The sequence below is a fragment of the Benincasa hispida genome, chromosome 7, assembly GCF_027475165.1.
Source record: "Benincasa hispida cultivar pf3 chromosome 7, pf3_genome.v1.1, whole genome shotgun sequence".
Classification (NCBI taxonomy): domain Eukaryota; kingdom Viridiplantae; phylum Streptophyta; class Magnoliopsida; order Cucurbitales; family Cucurbitaceae; genus Benincasa; species Benincasa hispida.
In genome coordinates, this window is record NC_143484.1 from 24009379 (window position 1) to 24035944 (window position 26566).

At 31.1% G+C, this 26566-nt stretch overlaps 1 protein-coding gene across 1 annotated transcript; it reads left to right on the plus strand.

Annotated features, from left to right (window-relative positions):
* The first annotated feature begins 16531 nt into the window (after positions 1–16531).
* On the plus strand, positions 16532–17467 carry LOC150035051 (uncharacterized). Its single transcript, XM_090315214.1, has one exon. It carries the CDS (start codon positions 16532–16534, stop codon positions 17465–17467), a length of 936 nt encoding a protein of 311 aa, XP_090171340.1.
* Positions 17468–26566: the final 9099 nt, after the last annotated feature.

Below are 26566 nucleotides of genomic sequence, written 5' to 3' on the forward strand. Positions count from 1 at the left end.
GTAAATATGAAAGACATGTGAAAGATCAACTTACTGATTATGGTTAAATCAAGTGGATAGAAATATATCTATAGTGAGGAGAGTGCAACTACCGAGTTATAGTGGTATGTCTCGGTAGTTAACGAATATTGATAATTTGGTTTAAAGAGTTTAGCCAATTAATCTCACGTCCTTGGAGCTCATGATCTAAGTCTATTAGGTCCCTCTACTAGCTCGTAAAAAGATTAAACCTTAGAATAACATGTTGAGAGAATTTGAAATGTTCAAACTCGGTTTAAGGTTTGAATTTTTATATTTGATATAATTGATATTTAATTATCGAATTAAACGTTACAATTTTAGAGAGTTGACAATATTTAAATATGATTTAAATATTTAATGAGGTGTTATATTAATTTAATATTTGAAATTAAATTAAATTATTTAAACTGATTTAATTAGTTATGCAAATTAGTATTATTAAATTTTGAATTTATGAAATTCAAAATTATGAAATTAGTTAATTAAATTTTGAATTCATGAAATTAAAAATTATAAAATTTATTTAATTTCAAAATAAGTTTTATATTTAAATTAATTCAATTTCATGAATTAAATATTAAAAATTTAATGGAAAGTGGGATAATCCCACATTTTCCATTGAAATCCACCTCATGGCACTCACTTTTGAATGGAAAATTGAGTGGCTTCATCTCTTTAAATCTGATCAGCATGGTTTAGAACTATATATTAAGGATTAAAAATCAGATTAGTTTTTCATGCAATCCAAAATTTAGAAAGAAGGAAAAATAGTTTTTTTCCTCTTTTCTTCAACTCTCAAAACCATATCAAATTCCTCTCAATTTGAATTTCACCACTCAATCTAAAGCATGAGATTAGTATAGAAGACACTTACGATAGTCTACTATATAGATACAAGAAGAAATTCGTAGTGAATTCAAGTAATATGGAAGAAATATCAAAGGTATTCACCAGAAACCCTAAAGTACTAAAAACTATGAACTTGCATGTTATTTGCCTAAAATTGATGTAGTTAGAGTGCTTAGATCCTTAATTACTTCCGCAGTTCAATGTCAGCTCTATCATATTCTATCATTGATGAACGGTGATAGAAGACTATCACTAACTATCAATGATAAAAGTATATTACTTTCTATAATAATAGACAATGATAAAAGACTACCAAACTATCAATGATAGAAGTGTATCACTTTCTATCACTAATAAACAATGATAGAAGAGTATAATTGACTAGTAGTGGTAGACTACTTTAATGAAGTAAAGTTATATAATGAAATTGACGAGAAATGCCATTTTCAAGCGTATTCTATTACTGATTAAAAATGATAGAAGACTATCACTAACTATTAGTGATAGAAGTATATCACTTTTTATCATTGATAAATAGTGATAGAAGTCATAGAATGAAAAAAAGCATATTAGATAAACTTATATCACTATCTATCAATGATAGACTTTTATCACGCTATATCTTTTATAACGTTTATGATTGATTTCTGTCACATTCTATTGATTATAGAAGTTATAAATAATAGACATTGATAGAAGTTTATCGTTGATATATACTTATAGACTTATAGACTTTGATGGTCTCTAATAGAAGTATATAAAAGTCTATTAGTATGTTGATAGACCATGATAAAAGTACATAGAAATATCATTAATAGAATTATAAGTATATGACTGGGGATTTATAGAAGCTTATCATTGATAGATTGTGATAGAATTAAATGTGCAATTTGATAATAGGATGATATCAATTTATGATAGTGTATAAGGGATCCATTTTTTAAATTTGTAGATCATATGAAGTTTTGGTTGTGATTCAATGATCTTTTATTTATATTGTAATATAGTGTGTTTGCACTATAGTCTAATTGATGGGATGCAAGTGCAAACATCAAATTATAATAAAGTAAAATTGCATTGAGACTGAATATCATCCTCAAGAGATCAAAAGTCTAAATTTAGTTTAACTATTTTAAAATTGTATTGATTTTATCTTAGGATTGAAAATAGGATGATAACATGGTTTTTCAACTTAAAAAAAAAACAAAATAGAAGTAAAGAAAATATCTAATCTCGAGAAACAAAAGCCTTCAAAGGTGTTGAATTCCTTATTTAATTGATTAAGTCATGCATAGATTCTATGAAATATTATGTTTCATTCATATATATATAAGTCTAGAAACTATTTTCCTCACTATTTTCTTTCGAAACAATATTTTCTATGTGAAACAACCTTTCTAATTGAATAGATTAACCTAACATGCCTTGTAGATCCATCAATGTGAAAGAAAGTATAATAATATTTAAAAACAATCAATTCGACAATATTCATAAAAAACTAAAAATTAACTTTAAGTCCATTAAAAAGTTCATCAACACCCTTCAACTATAACATTGGCCACTCATATAGGTGTAATAGTTACTAAAGCTACGATGGATAGAATACAATAGGTGACTTGAGCAGCTGTAGCTTAGTAGGTTCAAGTGCCAGGTCCGTCACTGGAAGAGAATCATTTGCAGGATTTTAGGAAATACAATCCTCGCACATTTAATGGGTTGTTGAAGGACCCCACAAAGGTAGAATTCTTGTTATTCTCAATCTAAACCATATTATGTTACATGAATTGCCCGGATGACCATAAGATATAGTGTGCAGTACTTATACTTACTGACAACGTTGAGATTTGGTGGCACTCTATAGAAACAACAACAGATAATAGTGCAAGTCCAATGATGTAGGATTAATGACTAATGATAAAAGTTCAAGCTTTCTGGAGGCAGCTAAGTGTCAAATTTTATTTCTTTTGTAGCTTAGCTTCTTATTTTTCTTTTATAAATTCCTCTCCTTCGCACTGAAAGAAGAAGAAGATCAAAGGAAGCGGCAGCTCTCTTCCTTCACCCCAAAGACTATGTGCGAAAATGTCATAAGGAGAAGTTTTCAGTTCCCTTGACTCTTTTATTTAATTGGCCTGAGATTAAAGATACATTGAGGACAATGTATTATTTTAAGTTGGAGGTGAGTATGTTGTGATATCTTGGAGTTCTTGAGTACTGTGCTCGGATAATATTTGTGTTACGAAATCAGTAACTAAGAATACAAAAGAAAACGAGAAAGATCGACACACAAATATACATGATTCACTAACAGTGTGTCAGCTACGTCCATGAGGCCGAGAAAGAACAATATTATTAAAGAGAATATATTCTGCATACAAAATGACACCACTAGAATTAGAGAGTTTATATAGCACACTTCTCTAAATCCTAGGGTCATAATCGTAAATAACCATAAACGAGACCCTCGTACTCGATTATTCAAAGCGCCAACAAACAAATTTAGGACATTCCAACAAATCTTTACCTTGACTTGAATTCTCTCCCAGATAACAGATGTAAAGGGATTGGAGTTTTCACAGTAGAAGAGTATAAATGCATTCGTGTCTTAGTTTTTTGTTTTACAGAACTTAAGAAAACAGAGGACAGAAACAAGAGATAATCCTATTCCTTAAAGCATGCTTTCTTACAAAATATTATAGAGAGGAAAAAGGGAAACTGTGTACTAACCTTTGAGAATCTTTCTTTTGGTTTCCTCTCCATTGAGACTACGAACGAATCTTATCCACTTCTCACGAACTCAGCAAAATAGCACGATCACGAACACGACAATGAGGGCACCACCAGCATATTCCCTTGTTATTCTCATGGTGAGAAACACAACACAATTTTGTAGGCTTGTTGGTTTAATTTTGATGATACGGAAGAAAAATTCTTGAGAGGAATTTGACAAAGAGAAAAAGATGAAGTTTTTGCAGATTTTTTTTTCCCGTAATGAATCTCTCCAACTCTCTCAATTTCTTTGCACACATATGAGAGATAACTCCCATAATGTAGAAAAATAACTCTCTTGGAGTTATTAATTTGACTTTAAAAAATTCAAATTTAATTTAAGTTAATTATGTTACATTAATATAATTAAATGGAACCATATATATATCCCATATAATATATAACCTATAGTTTATGATATCACATATAATATAAGCTATAGTTTATGTTATCTCATATAACCTATAGTATTGATATAAATCAGAATAATATTAATTTTAACCTATAGTTTATATATGAATCATATTCATCTAAATAATATTTGAATCATATTAAAATATTTATTTCTTTCATTAAACTTTAGTTTATAAATGTATAAACATATATTAACTGTATCTCATAAAATTAATTCATTTTAATTAATTTGAATAATTCAAATTAATCCAAAATTAATTTGATTCTCATTAATCCTTATTGAGCTAACAAGGGAATCTTATGAACTTACAGATTGAAGCTTCACTCATACAAGATTAATTAATTAAATTAATCCCCATTCATTAACCGCTGGTCACTTCACTAAAGAAGAACGGTTGCACTCTTCGCACTGTAGATATATTTTTATGTTCATTGGATATAACCAATCAACAGTGCATTGACCCTTCACAAATTGCTCCTAAGTACAGCTTGGTCACAATGACTATTTACATCTGTAGTTACATCTAACTTCTTAATTATCACTAATCCCTCTAATGAACAATTAGTTATATTCCAACTATAACTCAACTCCTCTTGGCCCAGGAGAGGTTGTGGTGCCACATTGTTCAAGACTCAGAATCAACCCTTAAGGGGGCAATTTATCTACTTACCCTAACAACGGGAAGGAGTGAATTCCTTCTTGGGTAGCTGTGTTCCTAGCTCCCCAATAAAAAAAAAACTCCAAAATGGTAGGCATATTGAGTCAAACTAGTTACTCTCACCCACGCAGATCAAAGGATCACCCTCATAGACAGAAGTTCACAACTCAATCAGGATTAAAGTCAAGTCACCTGTGGTCATCCTAGTGAAATATAAGTCTTTTCTAGTAACAGTATTATAAAGAGAGACAATTCATTTCTTCATCCGGTCTTATACAATTACAAAATAGGTCATATCCGTCCGGTCTTATACTATTCATATCAAGATTAGATCATTTCTAGTACTTTATAACAATTATAACAATTACAAAATAGGTCGTATCTGTGGTGGCACCAAGATAAGGTACCCAACTTTATCCATCTACTACAGACCGTTTAAGTTATTAATTAAACATGATCTACCTGTATGTTACCACATATATATTTAAGCTACATGAAATAACCTAGAATCTTAGTTTATTGGTTTGAATTAATGCACAAATAAAATAACGCTATTTTTTAATAACAATTTGTTTATACAAGTTTACAAACTATGAGAATATAAGAGATTTAGGACACTAATCCAATAATCTCCGACTTGTCCTAAAGCTAGTGGAGTGGAGTATACAATACAAATAGAGTACACAATACAATTAACTAGCAAATACTTTATACCCAGTAACATCTTCCACTTGCCGTAGAAAATGTGTCGCATATTCCATAGACCTAGACTTTCTAGATAACCTTTGAACACTATAGCCATGAGAGCATTGATCAATAACGTTGTGCTCTAAAACTATCTCCATGACTATCACATCACCTTATTGCACAATCTCTTGGATCAAGTGATATTTACTTTCAACGTGTTTGCCTCTTTTATGACTCCTAAGTTCCTTTGAATTTGTCATAACATCACTATTATCACAATAAAGTGTGATGGGCAAAGATATATTTGAAACGACTTCCAAATCAGTAAGGAACTTCCTTATCCAAAAAACTTAGTAGCTTCACAAGTAGCTACGTATTCAACTTCCATTATGGAGTTCGCTATGCATTCTTGCTTGATGCTTCACAAGATTAAAGCTCCTCCATTAAGAGTGAACACTAATCTTGATGTGGATTTCTTAGAATCTGTATTAGTCTTAAAATTAAAGTCTATATATCTTGTAAGAATCAAATCTTTAGCTCCATGCACAAGCATATACTCTCTCATTCTCCGTAAATACTTAAAGGATTGTTTTGACTATTGTCTAGTGATCTAATCCTAGATTGGATTGATATCTACTAACATTCCGTACTACATATCAAATGTCAGGGCTAGTACATAATATTGCATACATAAGGCTGTCAACAGCCGATGCATAGGGGATTCGTTTCATTTCCTCAACCTCTTGAGGTGTCTTAGGACAATTCCTTAGACAAGATAATTCCATAGCTGAAAGGCAATAAACCCTTATTGGAATTGTGCATCAAATATTTGACAAGAATTTTATCAATATACGATGCCTGAGTCAAGGCCAGTGTTTTGTTCTTACGATCCCGATGATCTTGATCCCTTGAACAAACTATGTCTCCCACCAAATCTTTCATTTGGAACTGGGTAACTAGACATTTCTTTACATTTTTCATTAATCCTACATCATTCCTAATGAGTAAGATATCATTCGCATACAACACTAGGCAAGCTACTGAACAGTTGATGATTTTTTTGTAAACACAAGGTTCATCAACATTATGATCAAAGCCATAAGATTTGATCGCAATATCAAATCTTATATTCCAAGATCAAGATGCTTGTTTCAGTTCATATATGGACTGATAATGCTTGCAAACCCTTTTCTTTTGACTTTGCTCGATGAATCCCCTGTTGATTCATGTAGATGGTCTCTTCAAAATTACCATTCAAAAAGGCAGTCTTGACATCCATTTACCATATCTCATAGTCATGATATGTGGCTATTAATAAAGAGTATCCAAATAGACTTTAGTATGATAATGGTGAGAAAGTTTCTTCTAGTCCATTCTCTCAATTTAGGTGTAACCATTTGTCACTAGTCTAGCTTTAAAGGTCTATACGATTCATCTACAACCCTAGATCCATTTATAGTCTATAGTTTTACCCTATCATGTTGATCTACAAGCTTCCAGACATAATTGAAGTATGTAGACTCCATTTCTTGATTCATGGCTTTTAATCCATTCATTCCTATCAACATCTTCCATTACTTGCTTGTAGGACAATGAATCCTTAATTCCATCATTAGATGTGATATTTTGGGCTTATGTTAAACCCATGTAGTGAATAGATGGGTTTATAACCCTTCCACTTCATTGAGGCAATCTCAACCATTGAGATGAATGTGCTTGACTAGATGAACCGACATCAATAACTCTTGTTGATGTACCAGCCTCTTCAACAATCCTTGTTGAAGTCTCAGTAGTTTCATTTGAAATTTCACTTAATACTATTTTACTTCGTGGCTTGTGGTCCCTCATGTGTTCTTCTTCCAAAAAGGTAGTATCTGTCGAAACAAACACTTCGTTATCTTTAGGATCAAAGAAGTACCCACCTCTTGTTTCCTTGAGGTAGCGTACAAAAAAACATACTCTCGAATGAGGTTCCAACTTTTTAGTATTTGTCACTAGCACATGTGTTGTCATCCCCAAATCCTAAAGTGGCGTAAATATTTTACAACCTCTTCATAGCTCAAAAGGTGTTTTTAGAAACACTTTTTGACGAAATGTTGTTCAAAATATAAATTGTAGTCTTTACTGCATATCCTAAAAAAGAGTCAAGAAGTTTAGCATAGCTCATCATAGACTGAACCATATCCAACAGGGTTCTATTTCTCCTTTCTGATACACCACTTGATGAAGTGTACTAGGGGCTAGGAGTTGGGATGTTATTTCGTATTCTATCAGTCCTTGAACCTTAGGTCTATATACTCTCCACCACGATCAGATCAAAGTATTTTTATCTTTTCACCTAACAAGTTTTCAACCTCGGTCTTATAGTCCTTGAACTTTTCAAGAGCTTCATACTTATGCTGCATTAGATAAAGATACCCGCGTCTTGAATAATCATCTATGAAAGAGATGATATATTCAAACCCTCAACTTACTTTTATATTTATTAGACCGCATTGATTTGAATGCATAAGCTCCATGGTCTCCTTTGCTACCTAACCTTTTCCAGTAAAAGGTCCTTTTCATTTTTCCTCCAAGGCATGCCTTACACACAGGTAAGAGTTTTCTTCTAAACTATTTAGAAGTCTACTTTTAACCAATCTCTCAATTCTATTAAGATCAATGTATTCTAACCTTAGATGCCAAAGGTGAATATTTTCCTTAGGAGAAATTCTTTGTCTTTTAGTTGTTGTTGTCATACCTAAAATTTCAGTATTTAGAACAACCTTTGTAGCTAACGGCCTTAGTACATACAAGTTACTTTCCATTGAAGCAAAACCTATCTCCATTTCATTCTTAAAAATAAACACTTTATTTTAAGAAAATGAAAGAATACTTTTGTTCAATCAGACATGACACGAAGATTAAATTCCTCTAAATATTAGGAACAAAATATATGTTATCCAATAATTTATATCGTTTCTTGTTGAAATTAAATTGAGTCTGCGTACGGCAAGAACTGAAACGATCGCTCCTGTACCAACTCGAAGAGTCATCTCTTCAGCATTCAATTGTCTCAAGGAATTAATTCCCTAAGAGGAAGAATAGACGTGGTTAGTGGCTCTTGAATCAATAATCCAGGAAGAATCATCGTTCTTCACTAAACACGTTTCCATGACAAGCAAATCAGATTTATTGTCATTGAATTTTTTCCTTTTATAGAGAGCAGTGGGATTAGCTTCAAACCCCTTACCATAAACTCGAAGGTTTATCTCAGAGGTTGAACCATTTTGATAAACTTCCCTAGAGTTAACAAAATTTACCTCCCCTATTAGTCCTTTGACATTCAATATGGGCTGGAATTCATTTAGGGAGTTGAAATTAATGGTTTTGTCAAAATCAACCCCATCTTGCTTGAATTATGAGGACTCTTGCTCAAACAATTCTTGTAATGATTGCATGATTGAAGTGCAGTGACTATGCTCGCCAAAGTGTAAACTCAAGCCTTAGTAATAGCCTTTGTCTACCTTTCATATGCATTACGAACATTTTGTTACATTAGGGGTTGGGACTGGTAGACGTTCCCCAGTCAAGACGAAATTTAGATCGTCAACAACGAAAATAGTTTCAAGCAATTTTTTTTTATGTTTTAATTAGCTTTAGTACAATTTATAGAGGTTAGCATTGAAAGAACTGAACTTGACATATTGTTGAAATAAAAAAAAAAAAATTATCTACATAATATTTTAGCATAACTATTATAAATCCAATCAAGTTTAGCAAAATTTTGATGAACCCCATTTTACATCTAATTTTGCAATGATGCTTCAGTGAGGTAGGATAAAAGCCACCAAAGGATGGTCAGCCATCTCTTCATTGAACTGAGACACTCTCAATCAATCATTACACCAGAATAATATATATTCCTATAATAATTAGTCGCCATTCATTTGGTCAAGAAATTATTAACTTGCTTAACAATTTCTTGGAAGTGTGGCCCTTCATTTTAGACCCTAGAGTTCCACCTCATTGAGTCAACCAAAGGGAATAACCGATTAAGGCAAGAACTAAAAATGATCCTATCACTTTCTGGAGTTTGCTTTGATATTAACCTAATGCACAAACCATCCAAAGGGGGACGCTTCTAGGGCGCCTCGAGGCCAAGCAAGAAGATCTCATAATGCAAATAAATGGAGGAGACTGCAGGACATGTTGAAACACATCCTTCTTCCACTTACTATAAATCTTTCTCCACTCACCTTGATATTGACGCATGCAAACACCATCCGAAGGAGGATGCGACCAGGGCGCTTCAAGGCCAAGCATAAGTCTCATGGTGTGAACTTTAAGGGAGAATGTGAGTGAAAAAGTGACATATCATATACATTTTTTCCTTGCATTATATATATTCGAACCTAGGGCTTATTACTGAGGTAAATTCGGCTAATAAATTTATCTAGGAGTATTGCTAAATTAGCCCAATATAACAATTATATTGGATAGTTTAGCAATATATGATTCTTGGTTATTAAACACTTTAATAAACCTAACCATAAATTGCATGCTTATAAAAATTTGTCTAATTCACCTTCCAGGTCGGTTCCCAAGTAGATATATTTCATTTTCGTCAGCTTAAAATACCTCAACCTTAAATAGAACATTCTTTAGACAAAAGGTCCCTTATAGACAATTATTTTATAAATTTAATCTTTTATTATTTTCATTTTAATCCTATTAAAAAGAAAATAAAATATTATCCTATTCCTAATCACATTACAAATAAATTAACATAGGTCTAGGTGAATTCAATTTTAAACCATTTGAAAATAATTTTAGCCTATGTTGGCATGCAATTCTTGGTTATAGATTTTAAGTCCAATTCATTGCACTTATAATACTTATAAAGTTAATGAAATAATTAAAACCTATAATCATAAATCTAGATGACATTAACTAAGTAATGTCATGCTTCATGCAATTCTATTTTCATTATATAATATAATACTTATATTATAAACTAATGAAAATATAACACATCCACCATATGATATAACACTTACATTACACACCATATAATATAACTTTTATATTATAGTATGATGTATAGACATGTTACTATACATGCAATCATATAATATAACATTTATACTTAATATGATGCATGAACATGCTTAATTTATCATGCAACCATATAATATAACACTTGTATTAAATAATGTTTCTCCTTCTTTTTCTTTTCTTTTCTTTCTCTATTTTTAGACATGTTTCAGATTATCTATGTCTATACCGTAGCCATGAATAAACTGAGTTCGTTATTCTTGGGGTTTTAATGTAGTTGTGGATTGTAAAAGTTGATTTGATTGTTTGCTCAGATTGATTCACGCATTTTCTTTCTAGCATGTTTCTTCTTAATGGGATTAAACTTTTGGTCTTTTTTCTTTATTAAGTATTGATTGATACCTTGCTAGAAAGAGAGGACATTAGATTAGATCTAATTTGTTAAATTGTTGTTCAAATATTGATGATGTCAAAAAGTGCATGTTTTTATCATCTATTTTATTACTTTTTTTTCTTAAAAAAAAGATATTTTATGTGAGATTTTGACCTTGGGATGGCCTAAATTGGGGAAGATGAGGAAGCACATGTATTTGAACTATCTAAAGTGCATTTTGTTGTTTTGAGCTAATTTTATGGGCTTTACTAAGGTTTTTAACTGTTTTACATAAATCTATCTTGATGTGCTCGAATGATACGCCCGCATAAAAAACCCTAATTTTCATATTCATTCCCAGTCGTTCATGGTTGTTATTTTCTTGGTCCAAAATGTTATTCAACATTGAAAATGGCCGGTAAATGTTCATAACATGATTTTCATCCATCCCTCAACCACTTTGGTCTACATAAAAAGTTGGAAGGTTCTTAGATCATGATGAACTTCTCCTTTGAAGAAAACACACGAAAATAAACCCTAAACTCTTCAAGAAAGAAAGTTTCTCTAAAAAGTAGGCTTCTTTAGATCAACCCTATCCATCAGAATGTGTTGTAGAAATTCACCTTGAAGTTTCTCTAAAAAGTAGGCTTCTTTAGATCAACCTTATCCATCAGAATGTGTTGTAGAAATTCACCTTGACAAATGATCAAATCAATCCTAGAAGGCGCTTTAGTTTACTGGGTTGATTCAAAGTCGTTATTTACTGTTTTTCCAAATTTGTTCTTTTAGTTATTTGTTATCTTTTTTTTTTTTTTAATCATTTCTTGATTTTACTACATTGTAATCTATGACATTGGATTTAATGAAGTCTATTCATTCTTATCTAGTTATAAGCTAAGTTTCGAAGGGATTCAATCATGTGGATACCTTAAGATTTCATGGCTTGAGTTTATGCCAATGCATCATATTATCATGACCTTTATATTTTCTTTGTTGAGTTTATTATTATCTTATTATATTAAACTGGTCACTTAATTTAACATGCTAGTGGAGTCTTAATGCTGAGAAGGTTAAGATAAAAACTAATTTCACAAAGGAATGTTGGACTAAGAACCTAGAAATAGAACTAAGGTATACCATAGAAATAAGGTATACCATAGGAAAAAGAAATTGCATGAAATTAATCTAAGATCCAGCTAACCATAAAAATATAGGCATTAATTGCTTAGAACTCCTAAAGAAACTTGACACAAAATTGAATAGGAGAAGTTTTCCGTCTATGTTGAGTCACTATCCAGATATGATTCGGTCACATAACTTAAGGCATAATTTCCTTTTGGTTAAAACTTGATTTTAAATCATTTCTCCTATCATTTGCTTATTTTAATATTTTGTATATTACCTAAACTCACTCATTTTTATTGGTTACCACTTAGTTTATATTGGAAAGCTCTTTCTTAGAAGAACTGAATTGCATAAATAGTCTCTTGGGACAATTAATTTCATTAATTCTTTAATGAAGTCGGTAGCCTAGGATGTACTTCTATCTAGTTGTCATCTTGTTTGTCACAATTTATTGTTTCTTTAATTTAGGTTTTTATAAAGAGTTGGTCTCCAAAATAAAATTAGAATGGTCTCTACAAAAACTAAAATAATTAATCACTCAATCTCTAGAGGACGATACTGAATATCAAACTATTTACTATATTATAATTTGACGTGTGTAGTTACACTTATCAGTGGGAGACAATCTTGTTTGGATGGAAGTCTCCTTGGTCTTTACAAGCTCCCAATGGAAGCGAAGAGAGCGCTCAGTGTTTTTGGAAACTTTCAGTTTAGGGGTTCGATCAGTTGCTTGCTCGTCGACTCTATTTTTATTACAGTTGGGTCAGTGCGCACTTCCTTTTCCACCCAATCTTGGAATTTATTGTGACTTTATTAATCCTTCTCCACATACAATGACAAATGTTGATGCGTGTTTCTAGGCAAATCAGTTTGGGTTGTGAATGTATAGAGGAATTGACCTACAGTAAAACTTGTACCAATATGGTGTTGAGATACATGCATTTCAATGCCTAATTTAGACAACGAAATGTGTCATTAAAGTGTGTTTGGCCAAGCACAAAATGTTGCATAATTTTAGAGATAGATTTTTTTCATTGATAAGCTTCTATCTACAGTATAGTCTCTCATTTGAGAGCTAGATAAAAATTTTGTTATATATAAAAAAAATTTGAATTATATAATTTGTATATGCTAATATTTTGGGTCTGCTATATTTATAACTATTCCATCTTTTATATCATGTTTCATGGCCCATATGCACAACTTAATTCACATGTTTATCTTTCTTTCTTTTTTTTTTTAAGCATCAATAATTCACTAGTTAAAACTCAGGTTAAATTATAAGTTCAGTCCCACTATATTAAATTACAAGTTTAATTCCTATACTTTCAAGTTTGTGTCTATCAGTCTCTAAATTTTAAAGATTCTAAATATGACTTTTAATTAATGTCGAAGATGTCCCTAAACTTTAAAAAGTTCATTATAGACACTTATGCATTCAATCATGTATCGATTAAATTCATAAATATTAAAAAATTTGCTAGAAGAACCTTAAACTTTCAATTTTATTGTCAATAAATCCCAAAACTTTAAAATCTTATATAATAGGTCCTTAACCTATTCGACATATATTTTTTTTAACATCAACGTATCTACTAAACATATTATCAAAACTTTTGAGTTCCATTTGACATAAACTTCAATTTTATATCTAATAGATCAATTAAATGAATACACTAACAAACTAATAAGTACAAAATTGAAATTTTAGGAACCTGTTAATTAGACACAAAATTTAAAATTATAGACTTATTAGACACAGAAATTAAAATCCAAAAATTTATTCAACGCTACTAAAAATGTATGGATCAAATAGACATATAAAACAATTGATCCTTTTAGCATGCTTTGTCCTTACTCACATGCTTTCTAAGAAAATTCTAGGAGATCACCCAACATAGAATTGCTCCAAGCTAAACATGTTTTATTATGAAGTTCCTATGATTGAGCCACCGAAAAGAAAGATACACTTTATTAGTATAAGTAGTGATTTCAATTCTTTTAAACCTTTCTGTACCATACTTTCACATTTTTAGAATCTCTCTCATTCAAATATGATCTTCGTTCGTTCATAGCTCTGAAGCCTCTCCTTAATTCAGAGCGGGACCTTAAACTTGTAATTTAATATAAAGCTTCAAACAACTTTACCCCATTTTTCTAGTAAAATAAACGATTTTGCGTTAATAATAAGAAAGTGGGGCGGTGGACTGTGGAGTTTCATGCAAAGCTTCCTCATTTTGAGTGAGTTGAGACATCCACTTTCCAATACAAACAATTCTTTTGTGTAGGCTCACTTTTCCAATATAAACTTCTTGTTGTTTTCTTACGTTTCTTCAATATTAATAATATGACAAGTTCCTTTTCATAATCATAATTATAATTATAACAAAATAATATACATTTGGTGAATTGTAAAGTACCAAATCTCTTTCCACTCCCTCATTGATTTTTACCAACTAATTAGTTAGTCATAATGGTGCCTTCCTTTGCAAATTACGTTTCTCTTATTTTGATTTCATGAAACTAACAAATATATTATATATAGAATAAGACATTACAATCGAGGAAAGAATTAAAAATATTTAAAATTATTATAGTATAACTCAACTAGCATAAAATTTGTATTTATAGACCTTCAGATCAAAGGTTCGATTTTTCCATCTCTGCATATTGTAAAAAAAATAAAATAAAATAAAAACTACAATTCTCTGACTCTATACATACATACATAAATACGTACATATATATACACCTAGTTATTAAAGTGCACAAAAATAGAAATTCATAAGATGACATATGGGTGTATACCTTATTTTTTGGGTAATTATTTTAATTGGCAAAATAGCTAGAAATATTTTTAAGTATAGCAAAATATCATTGTTTATCAGTGATAGACATTGATAGACATCTATCAATGTCAGTGATAGACACTAACACTATGCTGATGGATGTCTATTAATGTTTATCAATATCTATCACTATCTATCACTGATAGATAATAACTTTTTACTATATTTGTAAATAAATTTGCTCATTTTTGTATATTTGAAGACAATCCTTATTTTTATTTTTATTTTTTATTTTTTATTTTTTTTTAAGAAGAATTAGGATATACCTTGTTTAATCATGCCTAAGTAAGTCATTTATTTACTATTATTATTATTTTGGTATTAAGTACGCCACTTATTATTGAAGTCTATCTAAGAAATAATTACATCAAATGAAAAATAATTTTAACAAAGGATGATTTACTTTAATTTAAATCTAGTAATATCCAACCAAGAAAAGCTTAAAGTTTTCTCATAACAAAAAGGGTAAATTAACTTCTTTAGGAGGAGAATAACATGACCAACGAATTAAAATAGGAAGTTTTGCACACTAGTATAATATTTGCCACCACTTTAATACTGAAGTCTCAAAGAGTAAGGAACTATAGCAAACTTACTAATGTTTAAGAGCGAAGAATGAAATTACTTCTATCGAAATCATCATAATATATTTGTATAGTGAGTTAATCTAGAACATCCGAATTAAGGCTGTAAGGTCAAATTAGGTTAACCTATAGGTTAATAAGGTTGGGGCATGTATTGACCATATCCCACATTTTGCTGGATTAGCCTCGATCTTAGTTGAAGTTAAACATGGGATTTTGGGCCATTTGCCTATTTTCTTGAATCGCATGCCTTATATGGAATGAACGCTAGCCCTCGTCGAGGTCGAGCATGGGTTCAACCCTTCCCTTCTCTAAGCCCTGTTTATGACTTTTGGGGTGTGACCTTGTCCCGAGTCTTGTCTCTTTCTTTCTCTTGTTGCTGCTAATTTTGCTTGAAGTTGATCATGTTCTTTGGTCCAAAATAACTTCATAATAGTAATAGAAAAAATTAATGAATATAAACTTTGATTTTCATCATCAACAAACAGTCAAAATGATATAACTTAACTAGTATATATAATATGTGTTAGCGATTAAGAGATTTGTGTTTAAATCTCCCACCTCTATTGTACTAAAACAAAGTCATCAACTAGAAGTTAAATTAATATTAAAGATGAAAAATAATAACCTACTCTTATTTTGCTTGATGATCATTCTTATTCCCTTAAAAAAAAAAAAAAAATCAAGATTTGAATGTTCAGTGATCACTATAACTTGTATTTGTGATATTATATTTTTAAAAAATAAAAAACCCATAACCTTGAAATCAAAATAACATACTAAAGAGAACACGATTAATAAGAACGTTGATCTAACAAGAAGTCTTGTTTATTGATGAGGTTAAGATCATGACCCAAATTTTGAGAGAGATTTCTTTTTCTCATGTCCGTCGTTCTCACAATGTTATGGCACATATGAAAGGTTTTTTGTTATAACAGTTTTCTATTTTTAGCTTTCTGTTTCCACCTTGCTGAATTGTAGTAAGAGTGGGTTGCTATTTTTTCTCTTTTATTTTCGTGGATGTAGTTTAGCTACTATTTAAGCTTAGCAGCATTATCAATAAAACATAGTTTGTTGTGCAATTCTTTTTTGTTCTCAACATTCTGGTATCAGAGCCAAGGTGGTTTTGAATTTTCAAAGCAGCAGTCTTTGAAACTTTGCAACAAAATGACTACGGAAGGAAATAAGAATGAAGGAATTTTTGTACAGCCGGAAATTCCACGTTGCGATGGTCATTATGATCATTGGAGCATGTTGATGGAAAACTTCCTTCGATCCAAGGAATACTGGGAGTTGGTCGAACCTGGATATGTTGAACCAGCTAGCAAATTGTTGCAAACAGAAGCCCAGCGAAAGAAAAATGATGAGATGAAGTTGAAAGACTTGAAAGTAAAGAATTATCTCTTTCAAGCCATTGATCGTACAGTTTTAGAAACTATTCTCAAGAAGAACACTTCTAAAGAAATATGGAATGCAATGAAGAAAAAGTTTGAAGGCAATGCAAGGGTCAAGAGGTCTCATCTACAAGCTCTTCGTAGAGACTTTGAAATTCTTGAGATGAAGTTTGGTGAAGGAGTGACAGAATACTTCTCCAGAGTCATGACGGTGGCAAATAAGATGCGGATTTATGGAGAAGATATGCAAGATGTGAAAGTGGTCGAAAAAATTCTACGCTCTTTAACAGAAAAGTTTAACTATATCGTTTGTTCTATTGAAGAGTCAAAGGATATCGATACTCTCACTATTGATGAGTTGCAAAGTTCTTTGATAGTACATGAACAAAAGTTTCAGCGACGAAGCGGAGAGGAGCAAGCCTTGAAGGTGACGAATGATAAAGGAAGAGGTCGAAGTCGAGGCAGCTACAGAGGAAGAAGAAGAGGAAGGGGTCGAGCAAATTTCAACAAAGCAAATGTGCAGTGTTACCGATGCCAAAAACTTGGGCATTACCAATATGAGTGTCCTGAAAATAAAGAAGCAAACTATGCCGAAATCGATGAAGAAGAAGAAATGCTTCTAATGTCCTATGAGGAATTGCATGGAGTCAAAAGAGAAGATACATGGTTTCTTGATTCTGGGTGTTTTAATCATATGTGTGGTGATTAATCCATGTTTAGTGAGCTCAATAAAGATTTCCGACATTCAGTGAAGTTGGGAAACAACACTAAAATGGATGTGATGGGCAAAGGAAATGTGCAGTTGTTTCTGAATGGAGTTAATCATGTTGTTACTGAGGTATACTACATTTCAGAATTGAGTAACAATCTCTTGAGCATAGGACAATTGCAAGAAAAAGGTTTGACTATTTTGATCAAGGGAGGGGAATGAAAAATATTTCATCCAAGGAAAGGCTTAATTATTCAAACAAAAATGAGCAACAACAGGATGTTTATTTTGCTAACCCAAACTTCTTCTCAAACACAAGTTGATCAGTGCCTTCAAACAAAAGCTGAAGCTGAAAGTTTATCTCATCTTTGGTATCGACGATATGGACATTTGAGTTACAAAGGTTTGAGAACTCTACAGTGCAAAAACATGGTACATGGGCTTCCTCAATTTAGTACCTCAAATGCTACATGCACTAATTGTATCAAAGGGAAACAACATCGAGATCCCTTTCCAAAGAGGAGCACTTGGAGAGCAACACAAAAGATGGAACTTATTCATGCAAATATTTGTGGCCCAATTACCCCTACATCTAATAGCAACAAAAGGTACATTCTGTTGTTTATTGATGATTATAGCAGGAAAGCATGGGTATATTTTTTGGTAGAAAATTCAGAATCTTTTAACTCTTTCAAATACTTTAAGTCCTTGGTTGAGAAAGAAGCTGAGTTGCCTATTAAGTGTTTACGCACCGATAGAAGAGGAGAATTTAATTCAGTTGAGTTCAATGATTTTTGCAAACAAAATGGGATCAAAAGGCAATTAACGACCATCTATACTCCACAACAGAATGGTGTAGCGGAAAGGAAAAACAGAACGATAATGAACATGGTTCGTTCAATGCTATTGGAGAAAAATATACCCAAAACCTTTTGGTCGGAAGCAGTAAATTGGACCATCTATGTCTTAAATAGATGTTCTACCTTGGTGGTCAAAGATATCACACCAGATGAGGCTTGGAGTGGGATAAAACCCTCAGTAGATAATTTTTGGGTTTTTGGATGTGTAGCACATGCACATGTTCCAGATGCAAAAAGAACCAAATTAGACAATAAAAGCATTTCTTGTGTGTTATTGCGAGTTAGTGAGGAGTCAAAAGGTTACAGACTATATGATCCGGTCGGTGGAAAGGTTTTTGTGAGTAAAGATGTAATTTTTTAGGAAGAAAAACAATGGGATTGGGATGCAAAACAAATAGTAGCAGTACACTTAGATTTAGGTGATGGTGATGATGCAGATGAGGAAGAAAATGTGAGTGAAAATGAACTTGATAGTGATAAAGAAGATGGAGTTAGGGAGGAGGATCACATTTTTTGGTGATGGTGGGCAAAATGTGAAAATTTAAATGAATCTCGTGAGAGGCGTCTTCCTACATGGATGGATGATTATATTAATGGAGAAGGTCTCTCAGAGGATGAAGCTCATATGGCACTAGGGATATCAATTGATCCATTGTAATTTGAAGATGCTATACAAGATGAAAATTGGAGGCTGGCCATGGATAATGAAATCAGATCCATTGAGAAAAACAAAACGTGGACACTTGTTGAACTACCAATTGGAGTTAAAAGAATTGGAGTAAAATGGGTCTACAAAACCAAATACAATGAGCACAGAAAAATTGATAAGTACAAGGCTCGATTGGTTGCTAAAGGCTACTCTCAACAATATGGAGTAAACTACACAGAAGTTTTTGCACCAGTGGCAATGATGGATACAGTAAGAATGATTATTGCTCTAGCTGCATAAAAGGATTGGAATATTTTTCAGCTTGATGTTAAATCAGCTTTTCTCCATGGTGAGTTAACTGAAGATGTTTATGTAGAGCAACCAAAAGGGTATCAAAAGAAAGGTAATGAGCACTTAGTTTACAAATTGCACAAAGATTTATATGGATTAAAACAAACTCCACGTGCTTGGTTTAGTCGAATTGAAACACATTTCATCAATGAAGGATTTCAAAGGTGCGATAGCGAACAAACATTATTCACCAAGAGAAGTTTGGAAGGAAAAATTATCATTGTAAGTGTGTATGTTGATGATTTAATTTTTACTGGTGATGATGAAACTATGATGATTGATTTTAAAAATTCCATGTTGCGTGAATTCGATATGACCGATTTGGGAAAAATGCGATTCTTTCTTGGGATTGAGGTGTTACAACAGTCTTCTGGATTTTTTATATGTCAAAGAAAATATGCATTGGAGGTTTTGAAAAGGTTTGGCATGCTAGAAAGTAACTCTGTGAACAGCCCAATTGTTCCTGGTTCCAAATTGAGTAAAGCTGGAAATGGGGTCCTTGTTGATGATACATATTACAAACAACTGGTGGAAAGTTTAATGTATCTTACTGCCACAAGGTTTTGAAAAGGTTTGGCATGCTAGAAAGTAACTCTGTGAACAGCCCAATTGTTCCTGGTTCCAAATTGAGTAAAGCTGGAAATGGGGTCCTTGTTGATGATACATATTACAAACAACTGGTGGAAAGTTTAATGTATCTTACTGCCACAAGACCCTGTTTGCTACTTGCCTTATAAGTAGGTACATGAAAAAACCAATGGAAGATCATCTTCAGCAGCTAAAAGAATACTTCGGATCTTAAAAGGGAATGTGAACTATGGAATTCATTACATAAAAGGAGGAAATGCTGGATTGTTGGCATATACAGATGGTGACTATGCTGGAGATTTGGAAGATCGAAAAAGTACATCTAGGTATGTATTTTTAATGAGTTCAAGTGTTGTTTCGTGGTGTTCAAAAAAACAACCCATTGTGACCTTATCAACTACATAAGCTACTTAGTTGCTGCAATTTGTGCTTGTCAAGGAATTTGGGTGAGAAAATTTTTGAAGGAGTTGGGCCATCCAGATGAAAGTTGCATTACCATATTGTGTGACAATAGTTCAACCATCAAGCTGTCAAAAAATCCAGTTATGCACGGTCGAAGCAAGCATATTGATGTGAAGTTTCATTTTCTAAGAAATCTTACAAAAGATGGTGTAGCTGAATTGGTTCATTGTGGAAGCCAAGATCAAGTGGCAAACATTATGACCAAACCCTTAAAGTTAGAAGTTTTTCAGAAGCTTCGAAGGTTGCTGAGAGTATGTGAATTTTCAGAGGAAAACTAATTGCTTCTGAGCATTTAGTTTAAGGGAGGGAATGAAACGTTTTTTGTTATAACAGTTTTCTATTTTTAGCTTTTTGTTTCCACCTTGCTGAATTGTAGTAAGAGTGGGTTGCTATTTTTTCTCCTTTATTTTCGTGGATGTAGTTTAGCTACTATTTAAGCTTAGCAGCATTATCAATAAAACATAGTTTGTTGTGCAATTCTTTTTTGTTCTCAACAACATACCCTTAAAAGAAAGGCCTTGAATGAGTGAGTGTCATCTATCCTTCTCTCTTTTTACCTTAAATGGTTTTCTTTACTTCTGTCACATTGTATTAATTCTTATAATTTATTTCATTTAGAAAAATAAATAACATACTAACGAGGGTTTTGATATAATTTTTTAAACGGAGAAAACTACATTTAGTTGGTTAAAATATATTTTAAATTTTTTATATAAATACGCAAAAACATTTCTTATATTTTTTATTAGGCGGGTTTTATTGTTTTTTTATGAAAAAAATCTACATATTTCTTTTTTTGGACTGACAAGAGAAACAACAAATTTTAAAGTTTCATTTGAAAAAATGACAAAAAAGTTTCAAAGTTAAAAAAATGGTAAAATAAATTTATATAATAAAAAATATTAATTAGTAAATGACAAAACTACCATAAAACAACAAAACTAAGTACAAATGAAAATGCATATACACTCCTTCAAAAACAACATGAATACCACAAATACACTCTACCTAGACATTCTAAAACCACAAATATATAGTATATTTATGTACATATTATATAAAGGTAATTAAAAATATAAAAAATGATCAAATTTAAATAAAATATAAAATGATCAAATTTAAATGAAATATACACTTTATTAGATGATAATATGTATAAAATATTCTGTAAAATCCTAATTAAGATAAAAAAATTAATCTGAATTTAGAATAATAAAAATGAAAAAAATAATATAAAATCTAAAGATGTCTTATAAATTAAAATCCAAATGGTGATAAACAAATTAATTCTGAATATTTTCGAAAAGTGATTAAATCAAATCAAAACAAATAGCTAATTTAAATTAATTAGGGGAGAAAAATGAGGAAGGGATGAGTTTGTTTTAAATCAAACCCTAATGGTAAAGTTGTAGCAAAAACATTAGCTTGTTAAAGAAACCACAAGAAAACCTAAATCAATGAAACCTTTGTGTAAGTAATGAAACCTTTGTGTAAGTAACAAAAGTTATGGCAATGTACGGAGCAACAATCCAAAATAGCATATACAACTAATTTATTAAAAATGTGAGAAATATACCGTTAATTCAAAAAATGTATGTATACAATTATGAAAAAAAAATATAGAGATTTGAATAAAATATATGGATAAAAGAAGTTTTAATAATATATGGATATTTCAAAAATAAATTTGGTAGAAAAATCTGGATATTTTAAATAGAATCTAAAATAATAATAAAATATAGAGGTTATGTTAACTATATGAGCAAAATTAGAAGGGTAGTTGTCCTTGACAAATATCAACAATTACCTGTGTATATATCTCTACCATGTTTTCTATTTTGGAATTACTTGATATTTGTAGTTTCATAACAACAACATGGACGATTTTGTCATTTTTTAGAATGGAACCTCAAATTCCGTCCTCCAATTCCTTTTATATATATATATATATATATATTTAGCTTTAAAAAGCTGGGCCCTACATTTTGATGGATTCCAACCAACAAACCATGTATGGGAATCCATTTTTTTCCAAATCAAATCAAACCCCACTTTAGTTTTGCACCTGTGTTTTATTTATTTACTTTTTTTTAGTGTAAATTGAAATTCAAAATTCTTACCTGTTTGTCGAATTTAATTTATACTTAAAAAAATAATTCTTTTGAACCTTCGACTTAAAATAATTCCTGTGAACGTTTGACATAAAAAGTCGGGATAAATGTCTTAATAACTAAACTATAATTATATTAGCGTTCAAAATATTTTTCAAACAATTTAAACAGTTTTTTAATCATTGAAGTGTTACAATAAAAAGCCAAAATCAACGTAGTTTGACTATAGTGTTTGTATTACCGATCTCAAATTTAGAGGTTCATTCTCTCATCTTGCACATGATTAAAGAAAAAGTGTTACAATTATAATATTTGTTGGGAAATTGAGGAGCACAACGGATATGAAAAAATATAATATAATAATATATATTTAAATATAATAAATAAATAAATATAATATGATATAATAATAAACTAAAGTTATAAAATAACTAAAACTATAAAAAAAAAGGGCAATATGGAAATTTTAGTGGTATTTTGAAGTGGATTAACCCACCAATTTGTATGATTTTAAGATCTACCAAATGCCATTATTTATAGGCAAAGTGACAAGTAGAATGTGGTTTTATATGGATATCAAGCATGAATAACTACAAGGCACATGGACAATATGAAGATTGAAACATGACTTTTAGGACACTAAGCAATGAACATCTATTTGTTATTATAATATTTACAATACTCCCTCTTAGATGCCCATATATATATGAAATATGTCTCGATAAAAATTGTTGGATTGCATATCCTAAAACTCACAGTTCATAATGTTAAACATTTTCTATTATCAATAAAATTGTTATTGACGTTTATTCAATAAAACTGTTGTTGAATATGTAAAATGCACTTGTCAAGACTAAATCCAATAAACTAGAGACCCATGACTATTATATGAATACTTGAACTTTATGTGCTGACATAAAGATGGATCAAGTTCAAGTAAATACCTAAAATGGTCTATAGTATATGAATAAGGTTGGGTGCCTTATTCTGGTAACATTATCGAATGCAACCTACTCTGTAGTTGTTACAATTTGTTGTAAAGTGCTACAAACAAAGTGATTCTGATTCGTTCATGTAGTGACATGAGAAGCAGGGGCGTCCTATGCAATGAGTTTGCATAAGATCGGACCAAAAAAATAAGTCACTCTTACTTTATAACGTTGTTTACTGTTTAAGATTGACTCTTTCAAATCGACCTTCATTCTGAGCTAACTATGAACGTCTGTTTATTCGGGATTATCCTTATATTTGCATAGGTGAGGGTTGGCTCAACAACAGGGGCTCAATATACCTCTCATTTGAGGGGTAAGACCGGGTAGATATCTAAGGACATAGGGTGCAAGACGAAATTCACACCTAACTTATTTAGGGATAGTAGAGAGGTTGTTCTATTAAGTACTAAATCCAGGTCTTAAATAAGGGGCTCCACCCTATCATTGTTCCGAGAGAGACTCGGTTAGTGATTGGATTGCAAACCAATTGTTCATTAGAGGATTAGTGGGACTTAAGGAATAAGATGTAATATCAGGGGTAAAATAGCATTTGACCCAGCCGATATTACGAACAACCTGTGAAGGTTCGACTTACTAATTATGATTAAATCAAGTGGACAGGAATATATCTACAGTGAGGAGAGTGCAACTATTAAGCTATAGTGGTGTGTCTCAGTAGTTAACAAAAATTGATTAATTCGGTTTAAAGAGTTTAGCCAATTAATCTCAAATCGTTTGCGCTCATGATTTGTACAGATCCATAAGATCCATCTACTAGCTCGTAAATCTTGGATTAGTATATTGAGTGAATTTGAAGCGTTCAAATTCATTTTGGAAATTAAATTTGAAATGTTTAATTTTTAAATTAGGATTTGAATTTGAATTGTTCAATTTCAAATTGAGGGTTTGGATGATTATATTCGATATAATTTAAACTTAAACATAATTAGAGAGTTTAAAATATTTAGATGTTGATTTAAATATTAATTACATGAATAGGATTCATGTATGATATAGTTGTTTAATTAATTTAATATTTGATATTAAATTATTAATTAATTAATTAAATTTATCTAATTAATTAATATTCGATTTTAGAAATTGAATTTTGTATTTGATTAATTTTTCAATTAAATCAATTAAAATTGAAAATTAGTTTTTTAGAAAGTGGAAAAATTCATATTTTTTAATGGTTAGTGGATTTCTTCACATTTTGAACACCTATCCCACTTAGTTTTTATTTTTCGATGTGTCAATCAGTATTCTCTCTCAATTCTTGCATGTATTTGATACATAAAAGAGCTGAAATTTTAGAAATGAAAGATTAGAGTTTCTGGAATTTGTGATTTTCTGTGGAAATTGGTTTATGTTTTATCCCTCTCCAAACTCTCCTCTTCCCTTACTCAATTCTCATCAATCTAGAGTTCCACCACTCAAATCCAAGTTGAAGAATAGTAGAGAAGATCTCTTGGTGATCTACTATTGATTTGAAACTCAAATTCATGGAGAGCAGCTTGGATTTGGTGGATTACATCAAAGGTATTAGTTTTGAAATCCTCTTCTTTGAATAGTATTTTCATGCATATTTTTAGAACTCAAATTAAGTATAATTAGAGTGCTTATTGATTCTAATTTCTTCCGCTGCGTATATGTACATTCCATCAAAACCCTTACTAGGAAAAACCTAATGGGAAAAAACTCTAGTGAAGGAAAAAGAGTACATATTTCATATAATATATACTCCTAAAAGAATACAATATATTTACTCACTCTCATGAAAACATCACTTAAGATCTTTGAGTCGCCGCATTCCAATGTTGTGCACCAATTTTTCAAAAGTTGGAGTTGGTAATGCCTTTGTAAATAAGTCTACTAGGTTATCCTTTGAACAAATTTGTTGTACATTGATGTTGCCATTTTTCTTCAAGATCATGAGTATAGAAAAGCTTTGGTGAAATATGCTTTGTTCTATCTCCTTTAATATATCCTCTGATTTGGGCTATGCAAGTTGTGTTGTCTTTGTATAATATTGTTGGATGATTAGTATTAGAAGACAAGCCATATGTTTCACGAATGTGCTGAGTCTAGCTATACACATTCTTAACTAGCCTATGAATTGCAATAATTTCAGCATGATTTGAGAAAGTGGCTGTTATGGTCTATTCCACCGATTGCCATGATATAACAGTTCCTTCATATGTGAACAGATAACCTATTTGAGATTTAGCTTTGTGTAGGTCAGATAAATATCCAGAATCTACATAACCAACTAGGTCAAAATTTGATTTATTTGAATAAAACAAACTCATATCGATTGTTCCTTGGAGACAACAGAGTATATGCTTAATTCAGTTCCAATGACTTTTTGTAGGAGAATAACTATACCTAGCTAATAAATTTACTGAAAATGTAATATTAGCTAGAAATAGTTCTTCTCCTACAAAAAGTAATATATGCTTAATTTCGTTCCAATGGTCTTGTATTATTAGCAAGATACATAAGTGCACCAATTACACTAAGATATGGTACTTTAGGATCAAAAAGTTCTTCATTATCATTTCGAGGTCGAAATATATCTTTTTTTATATCCAATGAATGCACTTCCATTGGAATATTTAATGGATGTGCTTTGTTCATATAAAATTTTTTCAAAAATTTTTCAATATAAGTTGACTGATGAATAAATATTCTATCTGCTAAATGCTCAATTTGTAAGCCAAGGAAAAATTTTATTTTTTCGAGATCTTTCGTCTCAAATTCTTTCTTAAGATATTCTATTGTCTTTGAAAGCCCTTCAGGAATTCCAATTATATTTAAGTCGTCAACATATACAGTTTATAAAAACACATGGACATATTGGATTATTTTGATATACTTCTTTTAACTCAGGCGATTGTACCACATTCATCCTGATTGTTTCAATCAATATAGCGATTTTTGTAACTTTATGGAATTCAATTTTCGGCAATTTGATTTATATGTTTCAAGTACATTAAATCCTTCTAGGATTCTCATATAAATATCATTATCAAGAGATCCATATAAATATGTCATGACTACATCCATAAGATGCATGTTCATACTTT

Bases quoted from the DNA above. Each gene is read 5' to 3' on its own strand.
- LOC150035051 (XM_090315214.1), top strand. From the start codon at position 16,532: ATGACTACGGAAGGAAATAAGAATGAAGGAATTTTTGTACAGCCGGAA.